The 20,319-nt window shown below is 42.6% G+C and overlaps 2 protein-coding genes across 2 annotated transcripts in view; one reads left to right on the top strand and one right to left on the bottom strand.

Moving 5' to 3' along the window:
* Positions 1-4,309, bottom strand: part of psme3 (proteasome activator subunit 3) — a 5,892-nt gene extending 1,583 nt beyond the window's left edge. The window contains exons 1-8 of the mRNA XM_079237639.1: positions 4,174-4,309; positions 2,576-2,608; positions 2,404-2,466; positions 1,996-2,100; positions 1,854-1,902; positions 1,053-1,171; positions 583-719; positions 151-205 (exon numbers count right to left, since the gene is read on the bottom strand). Of these exons, the coding sequence (XP_079093765.1) occupies positions 151-205; positions 583-719; positions 1,053-1,171; positions 1,854-1,902; positions 1,996-2,100; positions 2,404-2,466; positions 2,576-2,608; positions 4,174-4,215 (603 nt within the window). The 5' untranslated portion in view covers positions 4,216-4,309. The remainder of the gene's footprint in view (positions 1-150; positions 206-582; positions 720-1,052; positions 1,172-1,853; positions 1,903-1,995; positions 2,101-2,403; positions 2,467-2,575; positions 2,609-4,173) is intronic.
* Positions 4,310-4,500: 191 nt separating this feature from the next.
* On the top strand, positions 4,501-19,671 carry nbr1a (NBR1 autophagy cargo receptor a; the record flags this gene model as incomplete). The annotated part of the gene is made up of 22 exons (XM_079233399.1): positions 4,501-4,602; positions 4,974-5,036; positions 5,808-5,826; positions 6,033-6,055; positions 6,244-6,426; positions 8,283-8,360; positions 8,439-8,662; positions 9,066-9,185; positions 9,444-9,725; positions 10,110-10,269; positions 10,703-10,951; positions 12,511-12,621; positions 12,737-12,812; positions 12,933-13,043; positions 13,466-13,645; positions 13,733-13,888; positions 14,286-14,440; positions 14,607-15,169; positions 15,905-15,990; positions 16,220-16,307; positions 16,528-16,627; positions 17,784-19,671. The coding sequence occupies 22 exons, from the start codon at positions 4,501-4,503 to the stop codon at positions 17,970-17,972; spliced, it is 3,318 nt and encodes a 1,105-aa protein (XP_079089525.1). The 3' UTR covers positions 17,973-19,671.
* Positions 19,672-20,319: the final 648 nt, after the last annotated feature.

Genomic DNA, 20,319 nt, shown 5'->3' with positions numbered 1-20,319 from the left:
ATTAAATGTCCAAAAGGAAGTACGGTTCAGTAATTAATGTAAAACACAATAATCCCATTAGTCACTTCAGTTACATTGTTTCTTTTATCCGTCTTTTGTTGTCAAAAGTATTTTCCACTTTGTAATTCTTTTCAAAACATTTTCACTTACCACATGTGGATATTTAGCTATTTTAGAAACCAGCTTTGCTCTCGTGATGTAGTATCTGGAAGTAAAGAAGAAAGAACATTGATTCATAAAAAGCCAGCACACCTCTGTAGCTCCACATCATGCTGAACTCTAAACCACGCCCACTTTGTGGCGGTCCAATCAAATGCTCAGGATTGGATTTAAATCCCTTTTGTCCTTCAGATTACAGAAACTACAGGCACTCTAACTTCTGTTTCACTGGGACTTTAAATACAATATTAATCAATGTAACTGCTTTGGGGTCAATTCTTAATCAAAAAAAAAAGGTTTGAGGGTTCCTTTTTTTTTTTTTAAATCTCTTCCAAATAAAACTGGTATTGTTACTGAAATATCCCTGATGTGGCACCACGTTCATGCCTGGTACTTTATTATTTTAATACGGTTAAAACAAACCTTGATATCTGGTCGAGGTAAGACGCTGCTTCTCCTTCAACTGTTCTCAGTTCAGCTACCGTCTCCTCCTGGATTGACACCCCGAAGTTGTTGCCATCTTCTATCCTAGGGATCAGCAGCTGAACCCACATTTTGACCTGCAAAGGAACAGAGAAAAGAAAAGAAAGAAAAGAAAATCAAAGGATTGCTCTGCATAGATGATTACACGCCTTCATATGATGAATCTTTATAAATTGAAGCTTTACAAATGTGTTAAACAGCAGCAGCAGCATCAATGCACATCTCTCTCCTTGTTAGAACCTCAGAGGAAAAGACTAAATTATGACGGGCCTAACAGAAAAATCGGAACAGTTTTTCCCCTGTTCCTTAAATACATCCTCATTAGTCCTACGCTTATTTTTCACATTTCCAGCTGCACTCAAAGTAAGATGACGTCACAGAGAAGGTTCTCGGTAGAAGACTTTACGTACCGTGTTACATTTCTCTATGAGTGTCCGGATCTCTGGTTTGACCTTCTCAATGAGGTCAACAAGGCTTCCGTTGCTCTTCAGCATCCCACCAGGCATGACGAAGACCTTGGTGCCCGTCACTGAAGAAGGAAAAGAGGGTGAAATAATTAAGTTGTTAAAAAGGAGCCAGGAATGACTACTATATCTAAATATTTCTTGGTTGGCTTTAACTGAACCACATATACTCGAGGTACATGTGAAGCAAATTTCTATTAATTTTCCAGAACTGTCTGGATACGTTTATTTTTCCCCAAAACTTCTCAAGGCCAGGACATTGCTATTTTCAAATTCCATGACTTTTTCCAGGTTTTCCCCAGCACGCCGGGTACAGCTATCACTCCATCGCTCGCTGCAATACATTCAAGAACAGATAGAGAGAGAGAAACCGTAGACCTACGGGACACATTTATTAGGGATTTTTCTCGACAACTGTTCATCCGATCCACTTCCCGAGGGAGCCCAGAGTCACGTGGTTTGGATGAGCGGTTCGCGAGAAAGCAGCTATAGTGTAGTCAAAGCAACCGGCACTTTTTTTGAACGTGCACTGAACTATTGTAAGAGGATGCCACACAATCTCCTGTAGTGCCAGAAAGAACAACGCGTAAAAGGCCGTTTAGTTGCATTCTTGTCTTGCAAGAAAAATAAAGGTTGGATTAAATATTCTTGAACCCGGAATATACTTCAAATTGTGTCCGTCCAGCCAGAAAATAAGATTCTTTCACTTTAAAGTCTATTTGACCTCATCAACATCCTTTTACTCACCCTTGTCCTCACCGCCTCCGTCCTCGAGCTTTCTCTTTTTGTCATTTTGCTGTAATACAAGATAGAAATCTCTCACCTCTGCTATGCACACATGTTACTGTAAGCATTGAGGATTCAATTCAGCTCTCTAATGGAGTCTTACCGCTTCTCGTCCGTCATGCAGGTTTGGGAGCAAGATGGGGTCCGGCACCGTCAGGTTTATCTCCGAGTGGATCTCCTTCAGATCAGCGATGTTTATGATTGGATCCTGAGAAACATCAAGGACACTAGTTGAACTTTTTTCCTTTACAAATTATGCTCAGCGCCTTGAGAACATTATCAGAGGTACTGGACACTCCTCGTCTTTGTCACAACTTTAAAACACAAATGGACAAACTTTAAACCGTAGGAACTCAACGACCCATAAACAGTTTCTCCTTAAATTTCCAAGAAGCTAATTTTATCGTGATATACAGAGTATAAAACTACAGAGATATATTAATCAAACAATACTTAAACAAAGATGTAAGACTATACATTGTGCATCTACTTGAATGAACCCGTAACTCACCTTTAAGAAGTGATCAAGCTCCAGCAACTTTTTGGGGAAAAAACTTGCAACTAAATCTTCTGCCTGAAAGAAATTAAAACGTTTAGTGGCTTGAAAACCAAATAGTTTTGAATAGCCGTGTGAGAAACAGTAACCACGATACATTTGGTTTGAGGTGTTAACCGATACTTACTTCTGATGTAATACGTTCCCTGAAAGCATCGACCTGCAAACATAAAAGACAAGAATTCAAATATCAGACTAGTTGCAACAGTTCTTGTGTAAATCCACTTTATTCTTGATAAACACGTCGCAGACATAATTTCAGGAGACTTAAAGTGGGTTTATTTAGCAGTGGAAAGCAACTAAGGACATTTACACAAGTACTTAAGTACAAATTTGAGATATACATAAAAAGGAAGTACTCAAGTAAAGTACTATATTTACTCCATTACATTTGTCTGACAGCTTTAGATCCTTTCCAGATTACAGAATCCACACCCCACCTGTCCAGTTAAAACACAAACATTGTATTTGAATGTTTTTTGCTAAACTTAAGGATGCTACTTTATGTGTTGAGAAAATTCTTCTCCAGCTAAATAAAATGATCTAAAAACCCAACTGGATCAGCTGCAAAAAGCATCATCACAAAGCTGAAAACATGGCTGTTTTTATGAGCTCATAAAAAGCAAAACAGCAACACTACAAACTTATAATTATCTTATAGAAAATGATGCATTGCTGTACAATAAACTACCCAACAGCATATAAAAAGGCGTTATGCAGTACTTCATGTAGGACGTATACACATTCTCCCTCGAGCATGTTTAGTGTGTGTACAGATGGAGTGAAGAAGTCTCTGTTTTACTGCACACTTGTGGGTAAATACAAAAAAGTAGATTATAATGATGAGAATATTACTCAAGAGGCAGAGATGGTGTCGTGCCAGTGACACTGACACGTTGGTGGCTGCAGAACTTAATAGTTTTCAAACAGTTTTAAGTATGCATGAATGTATATGCCAGCTTAATGACTCAACATTTAATGATCTTGGTTTTATCAGACCTACATTGGTAGGTTTATGCATTTTAAGTGTGCTTTTGTATGCATTTTATTCCATTTAATGTGCTGTCTTATATAGACTCAGTGTATGAACTAAAGTTTGATTGATTGAGTTATATTAGCACTCTATAAATGCAGCTAGAATAAATGTGAACAGCTGTAACATCATAACATGACGCAGGTATGAGAAGGCTAACTTGGTAGCTCAGGCCCTTTTTAGGTTGCATGAACTCCTCAAATATCACTGCTATTTTTACAAAAACACGCCGTAACGTGAAGGTCCCGTTACACACCGACACAGAGCTTAATGTTACCGGGACACTGCACCTGCCGGGAGGCGTGACAGCTGCGTTGTAAACACGCGGGGACACGAAAGCCGGCTGGCCGTTGTTAGCTCAATGCTAGTAGCCGGTGTAACGGTTTACCAAGCGACCCCGTTAACTGGCGACTTTGTGTCCGTTGTGGTCGTAGTTCCGACGGCTGTTGAAAATAGAGAACACGTGGCGGTTTAATATGTATTTGATATATATGATGTACGTGAGAAGGTTTGTCGGAACGACGACAACAATGGACTCGTTGGGCTGAAAGTCCGCCAGTTAACAGGGTCGCTTGTTAAAACCGTAACACCGGAGGTCTCCACAAAAACGTGGCTAACTACGCTAGCAGGAGAAACGGCAGCCACACGTCGTTCAACGTCAACCCGGTGTATTTTAAAAACACACGCATTACCTTGATTTTAATTGCATTGTCCACCTTGAGAAGTGAAGACATCTTATGGGCTCAAAATAGGCGGAGAAACGATTGTCCCAACAGTGTGGCTTATTTTACCTGTCAGCCACACTCTGTGAGCTTAAAGATGACGTCGTTGACACGCGACAGACGAAGAGGGCGGGGACAACGACGACGACCGTTACTGCGCATTCGCGGAAACGTCATCGTATTTTTCTCGACGCAGCTGACGATGTAAACAAGAAAAGACAGTCGAGGGCAACAGGGGATCAAACAGGCCGGCGTCGCCGCAAATGATAGCCGGTACCCGCTCGATAAACGGCCGACATGGGGCTGCCCGTTACGATTAAAGTGAACTTCCGGGGCAACGTGAAGAGGTTTCTGGCTCAGGATCTGGACAAACTGGAGTGGGAGTCCGTGGAAGCCTGGGTGAGCTGCTTGCTAGCCGCGCGCGCTGGCTAAACGCTGGCGCAGTTTGGGTAGAAACGCAGGCCCGGATGTGGCCTACGATACGTAAACAACAGACCTCCCTCACACCTCCTTCTGAAGGACGGTCGGCACAGTTGCGACCAAATAGTGTACACGAGTGGGGATCTTTTATTTTTTTATGTTTGTAAGATAGCTTCGAGAAATAGGAAGCGCGAGGGCTCAGCTCGCTGTGACGCGTTTTGCACAGGAGCTAGAAACTGGAGACAAGCACATTATTGATGTTTCCCTGTCACGTGTGAGGCGGGGACCAAAAAAAAGTTAACGTTTCGATAATTGTATTCATTGTATAATCGGCTTTTTTTGTATTTCAGATCAAAGCGTCTTTCGGGATCAACCACTTTCAAGTGAAATACTTCGATGATGACAATGAAGAGGTAAGGGAGTGTGTGCGTACATTTTTTTTTTGTACTTTTATGTACTTGAGTATTTCCATTTTATACGTCTTTATACTATATTTGTATTCTGATTATTAATATAAAATATAGGTCAACTCACACATTGTGAACGCAGAAGTATACAAACTAGCTACAATTAGATATACTTTTAATTTATCCAGGGACAGTGCAGGTTATTACAAATACAGCCTAGCGGTATCAATAGAATAATTCAATATACTATACAATAGAGTAAAAATAGATACATTCATTACAAAAGTAGCATATATACTTTATATAAAACAATGTGGTAGTATGATTACTCATGGTTGCATGTTTGGTTTGCTTTAAGACATTTCTTAATAAGTTCATGTCTAAAGGTTAGTTAATTAGTGCTCTTAATTAAATGAAAGGCCGCTCCAGTAGGTGGTGGCTCTGACTGAAAGGATCGGCCCAAACTTTATTGTTCTATTCAGCCCCCTCTGGTAGTTGCCCTTGTTGCCCTGCAGCTACACTTTTTCCTCATTTAAAAACTGGCTTTATTATAGGCAGCCATCTTTAATTCAACACTAATTATAATCCAATAATATAATAATATTGCACAATGAAGAAAAATGTAAGAATGCAGGACATTTTCTCCACTGTTGCTATTTTTAGTTTAGTAAAAAATCTGAGTACTTCTTCCACCACTGGTTTTGACATTCATTGTGAAATTATAATGATGTTTTCGTTTATTGACTCACTCTGATCTCATTCACTCTTTTATTTCAGATTTGTATAAACAGTCAAGGTGAGAAAAATACTTTTTTGTTTGATTATTTTCACTTCATGAAGAATATAAGCATAAGCGGTGGTTCAACATAAGCGGTGGTTCAACGCTAAATAAGTACATTTCACTGTAATAGCAGCAAAAAGACAATGAGCAAAAACACTTTACAATACTTAAGAACAATAATACTCACTGAGCAATTTACCGTTGATTTGCTTTCCTTTCAGATGAATATGAAGAAGCCATCAAGGTACTGGGACACTGCTGGATTTCTGTGCAATAGTGAAGCTTAATTTCAGCAGCGCATAACAACGTCACTACACGAGAATATGGGAAACTTTAAACATTAATCAACCTCAAAGAAAATAGCTCATACATGATGTAGACAGCATGTACCTTGTGTTGTATGTGTATGTGATGCTTGTTTTCCCCACACAGAGCGCCGAGAAGCAGGGGAACCAGCTGCACATGAACGTGTACAAGATGAAAGGTCAGGCCTGCGGAGGCCCGCTGAAGACGGAGGTGAAGGAGCTGAAGGGAGACCTGCGGCCGGCGCCTCCTTATCCATCCAGGGTCAAGACGGTGGACAAGGGCACACAGGTCACCCCGGAGAGAGAAGCTGTAAGGAACCGAGCAGACGCTCCTCCTCTTCCTCTTCTTCCTCTTATATCCTCTCACGTGTGCAGAGACTTTGGCATCGATGATGTCTCTTAATAGTGTCTCATTCCAGAAATCACGACCCGCTTCCTCAAAATAATCCCCAGACACTGTTTTTTTCAGTTTAAGTAGGAACTATTTTCATTCTGCCGAACTACACCCGTCAACCTTATCACCGCGCAGGAGAAAGCGTCCCTCTATCTACACAACGGCGCTCACCGAGCAACACTGAGCTATCAAATTCTAACGCCGTTTAATGTTTGACATCTTGCGCTGTCACGAGCACGAGCCTCTCGTCTTCTGCGCGGCGATGCGGTTGGCGGGTGTAGTTCGGTTGAAAGAAAATAATCCCTTCAGAAAACTGCTCACGACAAAGTCGGTGGGTTATCTTTAGTGATCGGGTGATCATTTCTGGAAAGACACATTGCTTTATAGTTTTTTTTTAATATATATTTTTGGCACTTTGAACACCACATTCAACAAAACTAGGCAACTCACACCAAAATCACCTAAAATTACCTAATAGCACTAGAGCAGGGGTGTCAAACTCATTTTCACCCCGGGCCACATCAACATCATGGTCGTCCTCAAAGGGCCGGTTGTAACTGTAACACTGTAGACATTCAACTCCTCCCGAACATAATGTTAACTGTCTTTGTATTAGATTATTGTTTATTCAAGTGTAAAAATATTGTACATGCATTTATATAGATGTAAAAATATATGGAAGCTAATTTCTCTGTTACTATGACAGAAGTCCATTTAATTTAGGGTTAAGAAACCCACATTGCTAAAGATCAAACTTAAAACGGAAGAAAAAAACAAAGACAAAGATAAAACACACGTTATTATATAAACTTTCTTCAAAGCTTTTTTGTCACAGTTGAGAAGGACATAACTGGTCCAACAAATAATTGTGAGCAAATAAAGACATGCATGTTGTCTGGGGCAGTGGTTCAACTGGTCTGGGGCAGTTCTGAACTGGTCTGGGGTAGTGGCTCAACTGGTCTGGGGCAGTGGTTCTGAACTGGTCTGGGGTAGTGGTTCTGAACTGGTCTGGCTGCAGGACCCACCTTGACCCCTTAATGACAAGCTGAGATCCAATGTGAGGAACATTTTCAACTTCTCAAATTGATTTAATGATATGGTGCAGTTTAAACCTGAGAAAGTACACAATATCACAGTATGCCAACACACAAAACATTGTTTGAAATATTCCCTTTTACACTCAATTAAAAACCAAAAAGTGCATCTTAAGGACATGAGGTAATACAACACACATCATATTTTTATAACTTCAGCCTTTTTTAACAGACGCAGTGTTTTCATGCACAAACATGTAATAAAAAAGTCAGTAATGAAGCTTAACTATCACAAATAGTCCAACGTGTAAACTCACGCATGTAAAGCGTGTTGTAAACGCAGCATTGAGGAGTGTGAATAGATCAAATAAATAAATTAAAAATCTCCTTTAAAATAAAAGCCCATAAAAAATCCCCTTCAAAATAAAAGCCCATGCAAAGGTCCGCGATTCACTGAAAACGGGTTCGTGAAGCCGTCGCGGGCCACATAAAATGACGCGGCAGACCGGATTCGGCCCGCGGGCCTTGAGTTTGACATATGTGCTCTAGAGGTACCAGGACAAAATAAGTATTTTTGATTTGGAAGTGAACTGTCCTTTTTTTAAGGTTTGTTCTTAGTCTGTCATAGCCGACATATTTATCTGGCTATATAGGAATGATATTATAGTCAGTTTGTGTGCTGTTAATTAGAGATAGCTGAACACGTGTTTGATGCCAGCCTGATGTGTCTTGATACAGGTCATAGTAAAGGACAACAAGGGGAACAAGCCAGAAGACGAGCCACCTCCCATGTGGTTTAGATCATACATGGAGAAGGTATGATTTTAAATAATATAGTGTTTTATTATAAAGGTCATGTTTGGCTTCTACTAACATACACTCTTATTTTCATAGTTTAAAGATGAAGTGGTGAAGGAGGTGGTTGAGAGGATGTGCAATGACTTCTCTGGCCAGTGTTGCACCCACAAGTCATCCGACGGGCCCCTCGAGGTCATCGGGGCGATCGTCGGCCCTGTGGGGCCCCGGCCGGGCCCCTCCATCGTGACTGGATCCCTCGGCTACACCCCAAACTGCAGCAGCTGCAACAAACTCACCTCCGCAGGGGCGTACAAGTGCAGGTAGGAACACGTGATACTTGTAAACTGAGGGAAATGGGTGACATATATATATATATATATATATATATATATATATCTCTGAAGAGTGAAGCCGATGCGGAAGCGTCTTAAAGCTGCATTCTCTCTACTGACCACCAGGGGGCACCTCCTCTGGTTGTATAGAAGTCTATATAAATGACTCTACTTCCCTCTTGATTTATTCCCTCAGTAAACATGAGTTTATGTCTCAATCTCTAGTTTCAAGTCTTCTTCAATACAGCATGATGCTCATTTAGTAAATGATGGTCTTTAGAGTCTAACAGACCATAAAGCAGGGGATGACATGATTCTTTCTGCATGTTCTTGTGTTCTTGGAGCAGCTCTATGAGAGTCCACATCAATGTGTGTTGTTGTCCCCTGCCAGTGTGTGCCCATCCTGCATCCTGTGTGAGATGTGCAGACACAGCCATGACCCCAGCCACAACCTCGTGAGAACCAAGACACCTCTCTCCATCCCTGAGCATGGAATGTCGGGAGAGTTGAGGTAAACCCCACCCCCTCACCCCCAAGAACCGAGGATCAATCTTCCCACTTCTTGAAACTATCAGACATTTGTACTAGCCGCTCTTTTGCCATCACTTCTTCTACATAAAATGGAGAAAACGTAAATTAGAATAGCCGCAAAGCAGGAGCTAGACTACTGTAATACTGAATTATGAGCGTGTATGTGTTTTTTTTTGTTCTTGGAAAATAAACTTTTGATAGTCAACAAATAGGTGTTCCTGATGACATTTCAAACCAGGTTCCCAAGGCGAGGAGACAGGACAGTGCGCAAGGCCGAGCGACAGCGCCTCAAAGCTGAAAGGAGGCAGCTCAGAGCTGAAGTGAAGGAAATCAAGAAGAAACTGAGACTGGAGAAGAGGCTGCCGTGGAGCAGCGGGCCCTCTACCTCCGGCAGAGCCAACCTGACAAACACGGCGTCCGCGTCGACGCAGGTCCCGGCCCCGCCCCCCCCTGCCGCCTCAGAAACAGCCTCAGGTCCCGTCCCTGCCCCGGTCCCCGATCCCCAGGCCTCCAGTCCAGAGTAAGCGCCAACCTCGGAAAGGGCGTCCGACAGTGCTGGGTACCTCGAACCCAGCATGGATGCAATAAAGTCTCTCTCTCTTTTTTTTTTTTTTTTTTTTTTTTCAAGAAAAAGAAATCAAAAATATGCCATCTTTGTAAATCTAGTCTGTATGAGTGTGTCGCTGGCTGCTCTGGGGTGGTGGAAAAAAATGTTGGAACTACCTCAATGTGAAAACTGCTGCTGCTGCTTCATAGATTTTCTAAGAAAAACAAAAATTGCTTTTGAGCTGCAAAAAAAAAATTCTGGGGGTCCTGCTTTTTTTTGATTCGTAAAGAACAAAAGAGATGGGTGTTATAAGAAACCAGGGCTATTTTCAACAATGCTCTGTACACTTGAAACTAGGGGTCCCGGGGTCTCGCACACGTCCTTGGTTCCCACTATGGCCGCCTTGTTTCTGGATGAAAATCTGCCGGACGGCACCCGTCTGGAGCCCGATACCAAGTTCATCAAATACTGGAAGATGAGGAACTCGGGCACTATCAGCTGGACCTCAGAGACCAAGGTACCCCTCCCACCCGCCGAGAGGACCGCTGCACTCTCTCTTTGCTCCCCCCCACCCCATCCCCTGCTTCACTTCCACTTTGAGTCTCCACTCAGCTCATTGCCTTACTTCCTGTCCTCTAACACCAGCTAAGATGTCTCACCCAGCCTAATACGACTAATGCCCTTTCTTCCTGAGGTGTTTGTTATTTGAATTCAGTTGAATTTGTGTTGTAGTTAAAGATTTTATGTCTTTGTCATTGTGTGTGCGTGTGTATGCGCGTGTGTGTGTGTGTGTGTGTCACTTGAGCCATTATTACTTTCCTGCATGCTCTTGTCTCGTGTAATTTTTTTCTTTTCTTCGCATGTGTATTCCTATTTGTGTGTGTGTGTGTGTGTGTGTGTGCGTGTGCGTGTGTGCGTGTGTGTGTGTGTGTGTGTGTGCGTGCACCCAGCTAGTGTTCATGTGGGGAAACCTCGGCCTGGCGTCCGAGGAGAGGCGGGAGGTGCCGGTCCCCTTGCTGCTGCCGGGACAAGTGGGCGTGGTCAGCGTGGCCTTTGTCGCTCCCGTCATGGAGGGGACGTACACCTCCCACTGGCGGCTGGCGCACTGCGGCTGCCAGTTCGGCCCGCGCGTCTGGTGCAGCATCGTGGTCGACCCCGGAGACGGCCGCAGCGCACTCGGGCATCAGAGCAAACGACCGGCAAGTCTGATACCCAATGACACCCGGTACAGCCGCAGGGAGAGCGCCAACCGGTGACGCCAACCGGTGACACGCGCCTCTAGTTTGCAGCTAGTAGATGTTTCACTCAAGTGATGTACTCAAGTACAATTTTTAACATTTATATGTAGTTACCAAAAAAACATAAAAAAAGAGGTTTGTTTGGAGAAAAGAGTCGGTTGCCGGTTGCAACAGTCCAAATGTAAATCCACTCTTTTATCTTTTGTGCGGTCGCAGAATTAAGTTTCATTGGAGCTGAAGTGGTTTTATTTAGTGGTAGTGGAAAGTCCCTCAGGACATTTACATAAGTACAGTATTTAAGCACAAGGTGAAGGTATGTACTACTTTACTTGAGCACTTCATGGAACCTTTATACTTTTTTTGTAATACTTTTTACTTTTACAATGTTGTATATTTCTTTTACTTCATTACATTTATTTGACAAATATAGTAACTGGTTACTTTGCAGATTAATATTTTACATTAACAACATAATATTATGAAATACAACACATTTTTTCTGGTTAAACTAGCCATTCCCAACTATTTTTATATTCTTTATTGTATTGTAAGAAAAGCATCCAGAGAAACATGGAGTGTTGCAGAAGCAGTGTTGGATGGAGCTGAGTATATAGCGTTGCTGTATAAAGTCAAAGCTCCAGTTCCTTGATGAGCGTTGACGGTTCAAGTAATTCATGTGACGGTTTAAAATCTTGAAATCAACAAAAAGAGCAGCTGTCAATGACAAAACACACACACACACACACACACACACACACACACACACACACACACACACACAAAAACACATTGAAACAGACAAATGAGAGCAAGAAAACAGAAAGAAAAACATTCATATATTTGACTCGAGTATACAATAACAGTTTGAGGCCCAAAGAAGTAAAATCATCCAACATTTTGTATAAAAGAAGAGAGAAAAGTCCAAAAAATATGAGAACAGATTTGTGAAGCAGAACCTTTTTTTTTTTTTTTCTCTCACAACCCCTCAGATTTATCTGGTGACCCTTTAAAAGCTCCCGACCCCTAGCTTTGAAACCAGCGGACTAAAGTCTCTCCAGTGTTTAAATGATTCTGCATATTTCAGACATTTTCTGCATAACGAGAGCTTATGTTGATGCTTTAAGTGCATTTTGCTGATAATTCCACGGTAGTTTTTCCTAAAATGAAATTTTAAATGAAAGACTTGAACTTGTACAAGAGTATTTTTACATTGTAGTTTCAAATATTTTTATTGAACGCATTTGGAATTTATAACATTTTAGCACTTAATTTTTTACATTATTTACTGATTAAAATAGAAAAGAAGGAGAGAAGAAAGTATTTCTTGGACCACAAACACTATCTAAATATCAAATTAAAGTTCAACGTGAATATGGCAGTATAAGGTGGTCTGTGTGCTTCCAGAGTAATAAAGGAAACCTTTAATAACCTTTAACCCTTAAAGGGCCGGCGTACCCGTGTGCTCCTCCCTGATGCACACTGTAGTGATACTCATGACGCCGTTCTTGTGTGTGCTCCAGAAGAAGGAGGAGGAGCAGGAGGTAAGGCCCCAGGATGGCGGCCCTGTTTTTCCTGTAGACCTGAACCACGAGGACTACTACTTCCCCTCGGTCGACCTGCTGACTGCACAGGTGCATGCGCACACACACACACACACACACCTGCCACACGTAGTCTCAGCCACTTGTTACGATGCGATCGGTAGAGCGGCGCTCATACTCGCCGCGTGTTCTTCTGTTATTTTAGGATCTACTGTCGTTTGAGTTGCTGGATATAAATATTGTGCAAGAGTTGGAGAAAGTTCCTAACAACACACCTGAAGGTAAGTAATGAATGACGCTTTAAACTGGGGCTTCATATGATGGAACAAATATTTCTATACGCAGAAACATTTCTCTATTTGACGTGTATGAACTGTGTTGTGTGTCTGGCTGCTTTGTAGATTTGACTCCCTGCATATCCCCTCTGCCCCATGATGCACCTGTGCTGGAGAAGGCCATCCTTGCACGGATCAAAGAAGAAGCAGAGGTCACGGGGGTCAGGAGGCTTTTTGGTAAGACCAGCTCGAGGTGTGTGTGTGTGTGTGTGTGTGTAATATCATGGATGTGAAGTGAGCCGGACAAAGAGATGCAACTTAAGTGAGAAGAAAATTTACTGTGGCAAAAATGTATGAAAGTAGGTCGTTAAAACTTCTTTAAACTGATTGTTATTAAATGAACTCTTATGGAAGACATTCTTTTTTAATATTGACCTTAGATTTAAGGGGAGCTAGGGTAGCTAAGCAAAACATCTAAATCTCAGATTGAACTGTCAGTGGTTGAGTTGCATTGTGGGTAATGTAGGCGCTAGATTATGACCGGGAAGAAAACACGCTGGTTCTCCAGCAATCGACGCTCATCCTTTTATTCGTAACGTCCCGCTGTGAGTCTGTCAGCGATGACGATCCGTGGATTCTTCTTTTAACATCTGGTCCAGGAGTCAAGCTGAGGCCGCACAGGGAGCTGCTGGAGCCCGTGACCCAGGAGGAGGACCGGGAGGAGGAGATCAGCGGGGCCCAGTTCCTCTGCGAGACGGTGATCCGCTCCCTCACCTTGGAGGAGGCCCCGGATCACAGACCCCCCCGCAGGGCCCAGCACAGCAGCCACAGACCACAGGGTGAGATGCAGTGTGTTTAGTTTGCAGCACAACGAGGCACTCGGACTGTGTTTTTATTTAGTTTTTTTTTGTTGATGTTCTCTCCAGTTGTTTCCCGGGGAACCAGCTTCTGCTTGGAGAGAGCCGTCGAGGTCGAGAAGACGGCGACGCTGCAAGAAGGAAGCGAGGAGATCTGCCCCGTCAGACTTGAAAGTTCAGCTCCGCCTCTCAGCCCGGTCACCCAGGAAGAGGAGACGAGGCCAGGTCAGAGGACCACGTCCAGGATTCTGTTCAGCTCCAGTCTTTTCTGTTGAATGCATATTAAAAAATACGGGGAGGAGGTCTCTAAAATCATCCCCCATGCAATTGTCACTAAAATGTCATTTTAAAAGCTTAGTAAGGCCCAGCAGTTTTCCTTATTTATAACATTTAATCACTAATAAGAATATAGACAGTTTTCCACCATAAATGACACGGTCGCTCCAAGTCTGTTTGTGGACCTATATTTGACCCCCTTTGGACACATTTTGTCTAGCAGCCTTCGTGAGAACCTTGGTTGGGGTCTACGGGACCCTGGTTACAGTTCTATGTCCTAACCTTTGTAGTAATGAGTTAATTGCAGCTTTAGATGTTTATATTTGTTTTTTCTTTCCCCCTTCAGTTCTTCTGCTGGAACCAGCAAATGAAAACCTGCATATCAGTTCACATCCTGATATCGAGGATGAAGAGGTTCTGGTCCTGGAGGACATGCAGAACATGAGGGACGTTCACGAGGAGAAAGAGGAGGGTGGAACCAAAGGAGAAGACTGGGAGGAGGTGAGGTTTTTAACCTTCATATGCTACACTTGTGTTTTAAAGGACGAACTGGATCGTACATTGTTTTCAGCAATGTATGAGGAATGTTACTTCAGATAGACAATGTGTTGTTGGTGCAGTCGTTCTCCTGTAATGAAGTCCGCTGTCTTCTCCTCCTGTGTCTCAGGTCAGCAGCCAGACCTCCTCAGTCTCCTCCTGCGACGATTACATCATCGTCCTCCCAGACTGCTTCGACACCAGCCGGCCTCTGGGCGAGTCCATGTACAGCTCCGCCATGTCGCAGCCCGACGCCGCCGCCGCCGCCGCCGCCGTAACCTCAGCCGACCCGGATGTAGAACAGCAAGAGGAGGAGGAGGAGGAGGAGGAAGAGGATGAGGAGGAGGAGCAGCAGGAGGATGATGAGGAGGAGGACGATGAGGAGGAGGATGATGAGGACGATGAGGAGGAGGAAGAGGAGGAGGAGGAAGAGGAGGAGGAAGAAGAAGAGGAGGAGTCGGACTCCGAGGTGGCCCCGCCGAGAGAGAGGCAGCAGGAGCCGGTGGATGCCGAGGAAGCTGCGCCCAAGACCGCGTGGCCTCCGGCCGTCCCGCCGAGCCACAGCAGCGTGAACCAGATGCTGTGCGCCTCCCAGACGCTGGACGCCGTGACGCTCACGCCCGAAGTGGTGCCGCCGCCGCCACCGGCGCTGCCCGACCTCCTGGCGGCCCCACCGGCCCTCTACTCGCCCAGGTGAGATCAGTCAAGTGGGCCCCGTTTCCAGACATCTCTACAAAAACTATTATCAGGGTTCTTACGGTCATGGAAAACCTGGAAAAGTCATGGAAATTTAAATTGGTTATTTCCAGGCCTGGAAAAGTCCTTTAAAAAAAAAAAAAAAAATCCAAAAAGCTTTGAAAAGTCATGTAAATGTGTTATATTCATGTGTTCATGATGTTCATTTACGCTGAATTTGAAATAAGTAATATGCTTTTAAAAGAAAGACGCTCAAAATATAAGCAGGCATACATACAGGCATCTATATAAATGTTTATTCTTTGAATCAAACTATTGCCTCATTCACTTGTGTCATTTAAGGTTTACTGTATGCTTTGTATTCTCATTGTTAGTTTAAATACTACATTTACTCACTTTTTCATGTTTACACCCAGATTTCACAAAATGTTTGGTCATGGAAATGTGGTTTAAAGTCATGGAAACCCATTAGTCAGAATGTGTATGAACCCTGATTATAGATATTTATATTATGTGTATTTGGGTACTAAAACGGTTTCCTCCATACAAAACAAGTTGGGTGAGCCCAGTTTTAGTGTCGGTTGGAGTTTTGTAAAAGAATATCCTGCTTAGAATTGATACTTAATATTTTTGGTCACAGGAACTGTAGGAACATGCATGCATCATCAAAAGATATCACAGATGTTGTGGATGCAAAAGGTTTGATTCTTGTTATTTGCTGTGTGTTTGCAGGTCTGAGGCCCTGTACCTGGCCGAGGACCCGAGTCCTCCGGCCTGTGATCCATATGAGCCGCACCAGCCGAGGGTCCACCTAAATGGTGAGTTTCTCTTTAGATCACTGGATAGAAACACATAAATGTGACTTTTATTTGATTGGATTAACTTTAGTGTTGCCTCACAGAAAAGAAGCACATTTTGCCCTTTGTTGGAAGACAGGAAGTTCAATAACACGCACGCTTTGTGGGATGTGTTGCTTCAGCAGAAGGCTTTGTTCCTCCTCTAATATGATGTGCGTGTGTGTGTTGTTTCCTTTTTTCTTTTTCTCAGTATCTTCTGGTCTGTCGAGATCAGCCGGCTCAGCATCCAGTGCCTTTGAGACGTACAACCCCAGACCCGGCAACGCTCTGCAGCCAAGGTGCATGACCACGACACGCAAAAGGAAACTCGGGCTTTAGTTCCTCTTTTCTGTGTTTCACCATCTTTTTTTAGGCAGCAACCTGATCCAATAACTTCTCACATAACCAGTGATGAGACTTAAATGTGTTTATAATGTCTTTGAGCTTAACTGGGAACACGCTGTTCTCTGCCGTCCGGTTATGTAACCCATAATAACCACATCCCTGTCTTTACACAAGGGGCCAAGGAGGCATCACAGAGGGACTCGTCAAGGGGGCCCTTTCTGTGGCAGCGTCCGCTTATAAAGCTCTCTTCACTGGACCAAACTGCTCCATACAGGTACGCCTCACACACACACAAGCTCGTTTCTACATGTCTAAAGTGCTTCTGCAGAAGTAGAGCTGGACGATATGACGTCTGCATCATCAAAACAATATAAAAACGTCATTTGTTTATATCGCTTTTAGCCAATTTAGGCTCCATTTAATTCACACTGGAGCATACAATAATAGGCTTTACCATGTAGTTATTTCATATAGACTGTTTTATTTATTTATTGAATTACCAGAAAACATGCTGTATCGGGATCGGTAATGAAATATGCCGAGATAGAAGATTTTTGGCCATATTGCCCAGCTGTAATTTCCAATGTTTAGTTTCTAGTAAGTAAGTTGATAATTCACACCAGTAAATACAACTAAGGGCTTTGCAGAGATATTCTCAAGAGAGTCAATGAGATGTGTCACATTTCCAGGATATCATGAGTTTCCCTAAAATTATGCAATAATCTTTGCAGCAATAAGAAGTAAGTTCTGATAATATTTAAAGCTGGAAAATCTATATTTTTATATTACCAATAGATCTAATTTCTATATGTAATGTGAAATATGTTGCTTGTAGTAACGGAGCTGTTAAGAGACCAAAATTTAGCTAAAAGGAGCGAGTGGATCAGGTGCCAAGAAATGTTAATGTAAGAATTAAAAGCTCATAACAGCTTTATAATGAGATAAGGTGTCAGCATTGTGCTTGCAGGGTCTGTTTTTTTTCCCACTTCCAGATTGTAACTAAATTTAAAAAAAAAAAAAAAAAAGCTGAATAATATCATGTTTGATGGTGTTTTTTGTGTCCGTAGCCACTCGGCTGTGCAGCTAGCTAGACAGGCAGGTTAGACGGTGCTTCCTTTCCTGCTGTGTAGAGCTGCCAACTAGCTCCTTTTAAGCAGATAAAAAATTAGCTTTAAGGCTGGGGAAAACTGAAATTAATTCATGCACATTTTATTAAATGTAATGTGGAAATGTGTGATAAAACTGGCAAGCATTGTTCCAGTTCGACGGGTTTTTGGGTATTTGGAAACAGCTGCAGGATTGAATTCACATGAATTCCTGCAAAGACGTTTAGGCACCTTAACACAGTGTGAACACGCGGACAACACAAAAAAACACACACAATGTCATCTCACCCTCTTCCTTTCGGTTCTGTTCTTCGCCCCCTCCAGCGAGGCATCGACCCAGCCACCCGGCAGGACCCCTCCCTGATGGCGATGCTGCTGGAGATGGGCTTCAGAGACCAGCGGCTCAACCAGCAGCTGCTGAGGAAGCACGGCTACAGCCTGCTGCACACCGTCAACGAGCTGGTGCAGATGGCCGAGGAGGGCCAGAACCGAGCGGTCAACATTCAGCACTGAGGGGAGGTGGGGAGGAAGATGAAGATGAAGGATAAAAAAAAAAGGCTACTGAAAAGCTGTAAAAGGGTTTGAATATAATGTAAAGAGAATATTTAGATTATAACCTGCGTATCTCTCACCCTTTCCCAGCATTTAGCTTTATTTTGAACTGTAAAGAAGAGACAAAGAATTTGTAATTGGTGCAGTTGATTGATTTACCAAAGGGTGACCTAGTTTATTTGGACCAAGCGTAACAATAATAAAGGCAGAAATGTCACTTGGCGTGAAACAAAACATGAAAAAATGGATCTTTCAAATGTTGATTTGGAGAGAAATGAATGGATGAATGGCTTCTCCTGCCTTTAGCTTCAACATTTTAGACAAAGTTAATCGTGCACACACACAAACGTGTAAATTATTATGAATAGTGCTCAACCTTTGCCACGGGGCCCTTTGTGCTGGTCGAAGGGAGCAGGGGCCGTAGTTTGGACTAAAAGTGTGTAATTCAGCTCTTCATCTTGGTGTTTGTATGGCTGTTGTAGCTGCTTCCCCTCGGCGCTGAATATTTTTTTTTTTAAACGTACCGTAAAAGTCGGATTACAAGCCGCTCCTACCTCCGGTCAGTGTCCCCGCTGTAGCAAGCTAGGAGCAGCGCTAGCTAGTGCTGCTGCTAGCCACTGCCCGCGTCCCCTCTGCCCAAGTCGGGTGTCGAGCCTGGTCCCGCTACCTTCGGTGGTTTTCGGGGAGCTAGCGGAAGTTAGCGATGAAGTAACAGAGCGCTAGCAGGAGACCCAGCTGGCTACAGCGGGGAGCTAACGGGGACACTGACCGAAGGCCGTAGCGGCTCGTAACCCGACTTTTACGGTAATTCTTTTTGACAGAGCTTGGCTAGATTCTTCTCACAAATAGAGCAATGAAATATTAATATTGTTGAATGTCATAAAAATAAAAGTAGAAATGTTCTGAAGAGCCAGCTCTCTTTTGAGACGATTGCTGCTGAAGCCGGCGGCGGCGCAGTAGCGAGAACAACGAATATATTTAAGACTTTTTTTTTTTCGTCGATTTTATCGTAGTGAAATCTGCCTAAACAATGCAATCTTTTTCTGTATCAGAGTACTGTTATTTTAGACGTTGACATGTGGAATGTATAAAAAAAATTTAAAAAACCCGAGCGGATCGCCGCTTCGGACTCGGGAGATGTTTTCTACTGCTTTTTAGGAGACGCCTGCATGACAGGTAGAGGCTTTAGAGATGAGTCGTGTCCTCGTGGTAGCACAGTCACGATAGAAAAATGTCCGCTCCCCCTCTCCTCCGCTTCCCGCATCTTGTCGTCATCCAACTGAAACAGTCATGTAACACTAACCCAAGCCGAGATGTCACTAGCTACACATTCCTCACTCTCATAGTGAAGCCAGGTGTGTTTTTATCTCAATGCATTTATGATCATTAGTTTACTGAAATATACATGTGGTGATTTGACATTTGTGGTGTGAGTGTGCAGATTTGAGTTCTCCTGTGTGTATCTGTGTGTGGTTGAGGATTCTTTGTGACCATATCTTCTTCTGTTGATTGTTAATCATTTTTAAAAAGTCATGCTCGAGAGAATAATTCTGAATATATCTTACTATGCTTGTCAAATTATTCCTCTATGTCACAGAGTGTGTGTATACATTAAAATTCCCTTCTACTGTCAATCCGCCAATAAACTATTTGCACATCTCGCTTGTCTCTGTTAATGGCAAATGTCTGAATGTAGGTCAATGTCACACTTTACACACCGCGTGTCTTTATATGGAGTTCATTCTGGATGGTCAGGAGGAAGCATGCCTTAGAGAGGACTGCTTCCACTGCATTTTAGACGCAATGAGGTTGGGTTTAATATATTTTTCAACTAAGTAGGAATAGCATAATCAAAAAATACTCCATTACAAAAACCCTCAATTCAAAATGTTACTTCAGGAAAAAGTATATCATCAGCAAAATGTACTTAAGTTGATGAAAAGTACTCATTATACAGAATTGGTTCTTGTCAAATTCCAATTTATATATTATATTCCGTTTTTTATCACTAGAGAGTATAAGGAACAATACTTTCTTTGTTTTCATTTATTTATTTTATTTATGGTTTTTATTGTGTATTTTATTGTGTTTTCTTAGCTGTTGTAATGTTTTGGCCCTTGTTATGGTCACTTTGTGTAAAACATTTTAGAAAAGTCTGACTCCTTTGTGCCCTTTATCTGTGAAAATATAAATAAACTTTACTTATTTATAACAGGTCACTGGCATAAGAAGTGGAGTGCAAGTAAAGTACCATAAAGTGGACTCAAGTCAAGTACAAGTACACCGATGTATAAATTGTTCTTCAAGT

This window comes from Taurulus bubalis (assembly GCF_910589615.1).
Source record: "Taurulus bubalis genome assembly, chromosome: 2".
In the NCBI taxonomy this organism is placed as follows: domain Eukaryota; kingdom Metazoa; phylum Chordata; class Actinopteri; order Perciformes; family Cottidae; genus Taurulus; species Taurulus bubalis.
This window is presented reverse-complemented; position numbering and strand designations above follow the sequence as displayed.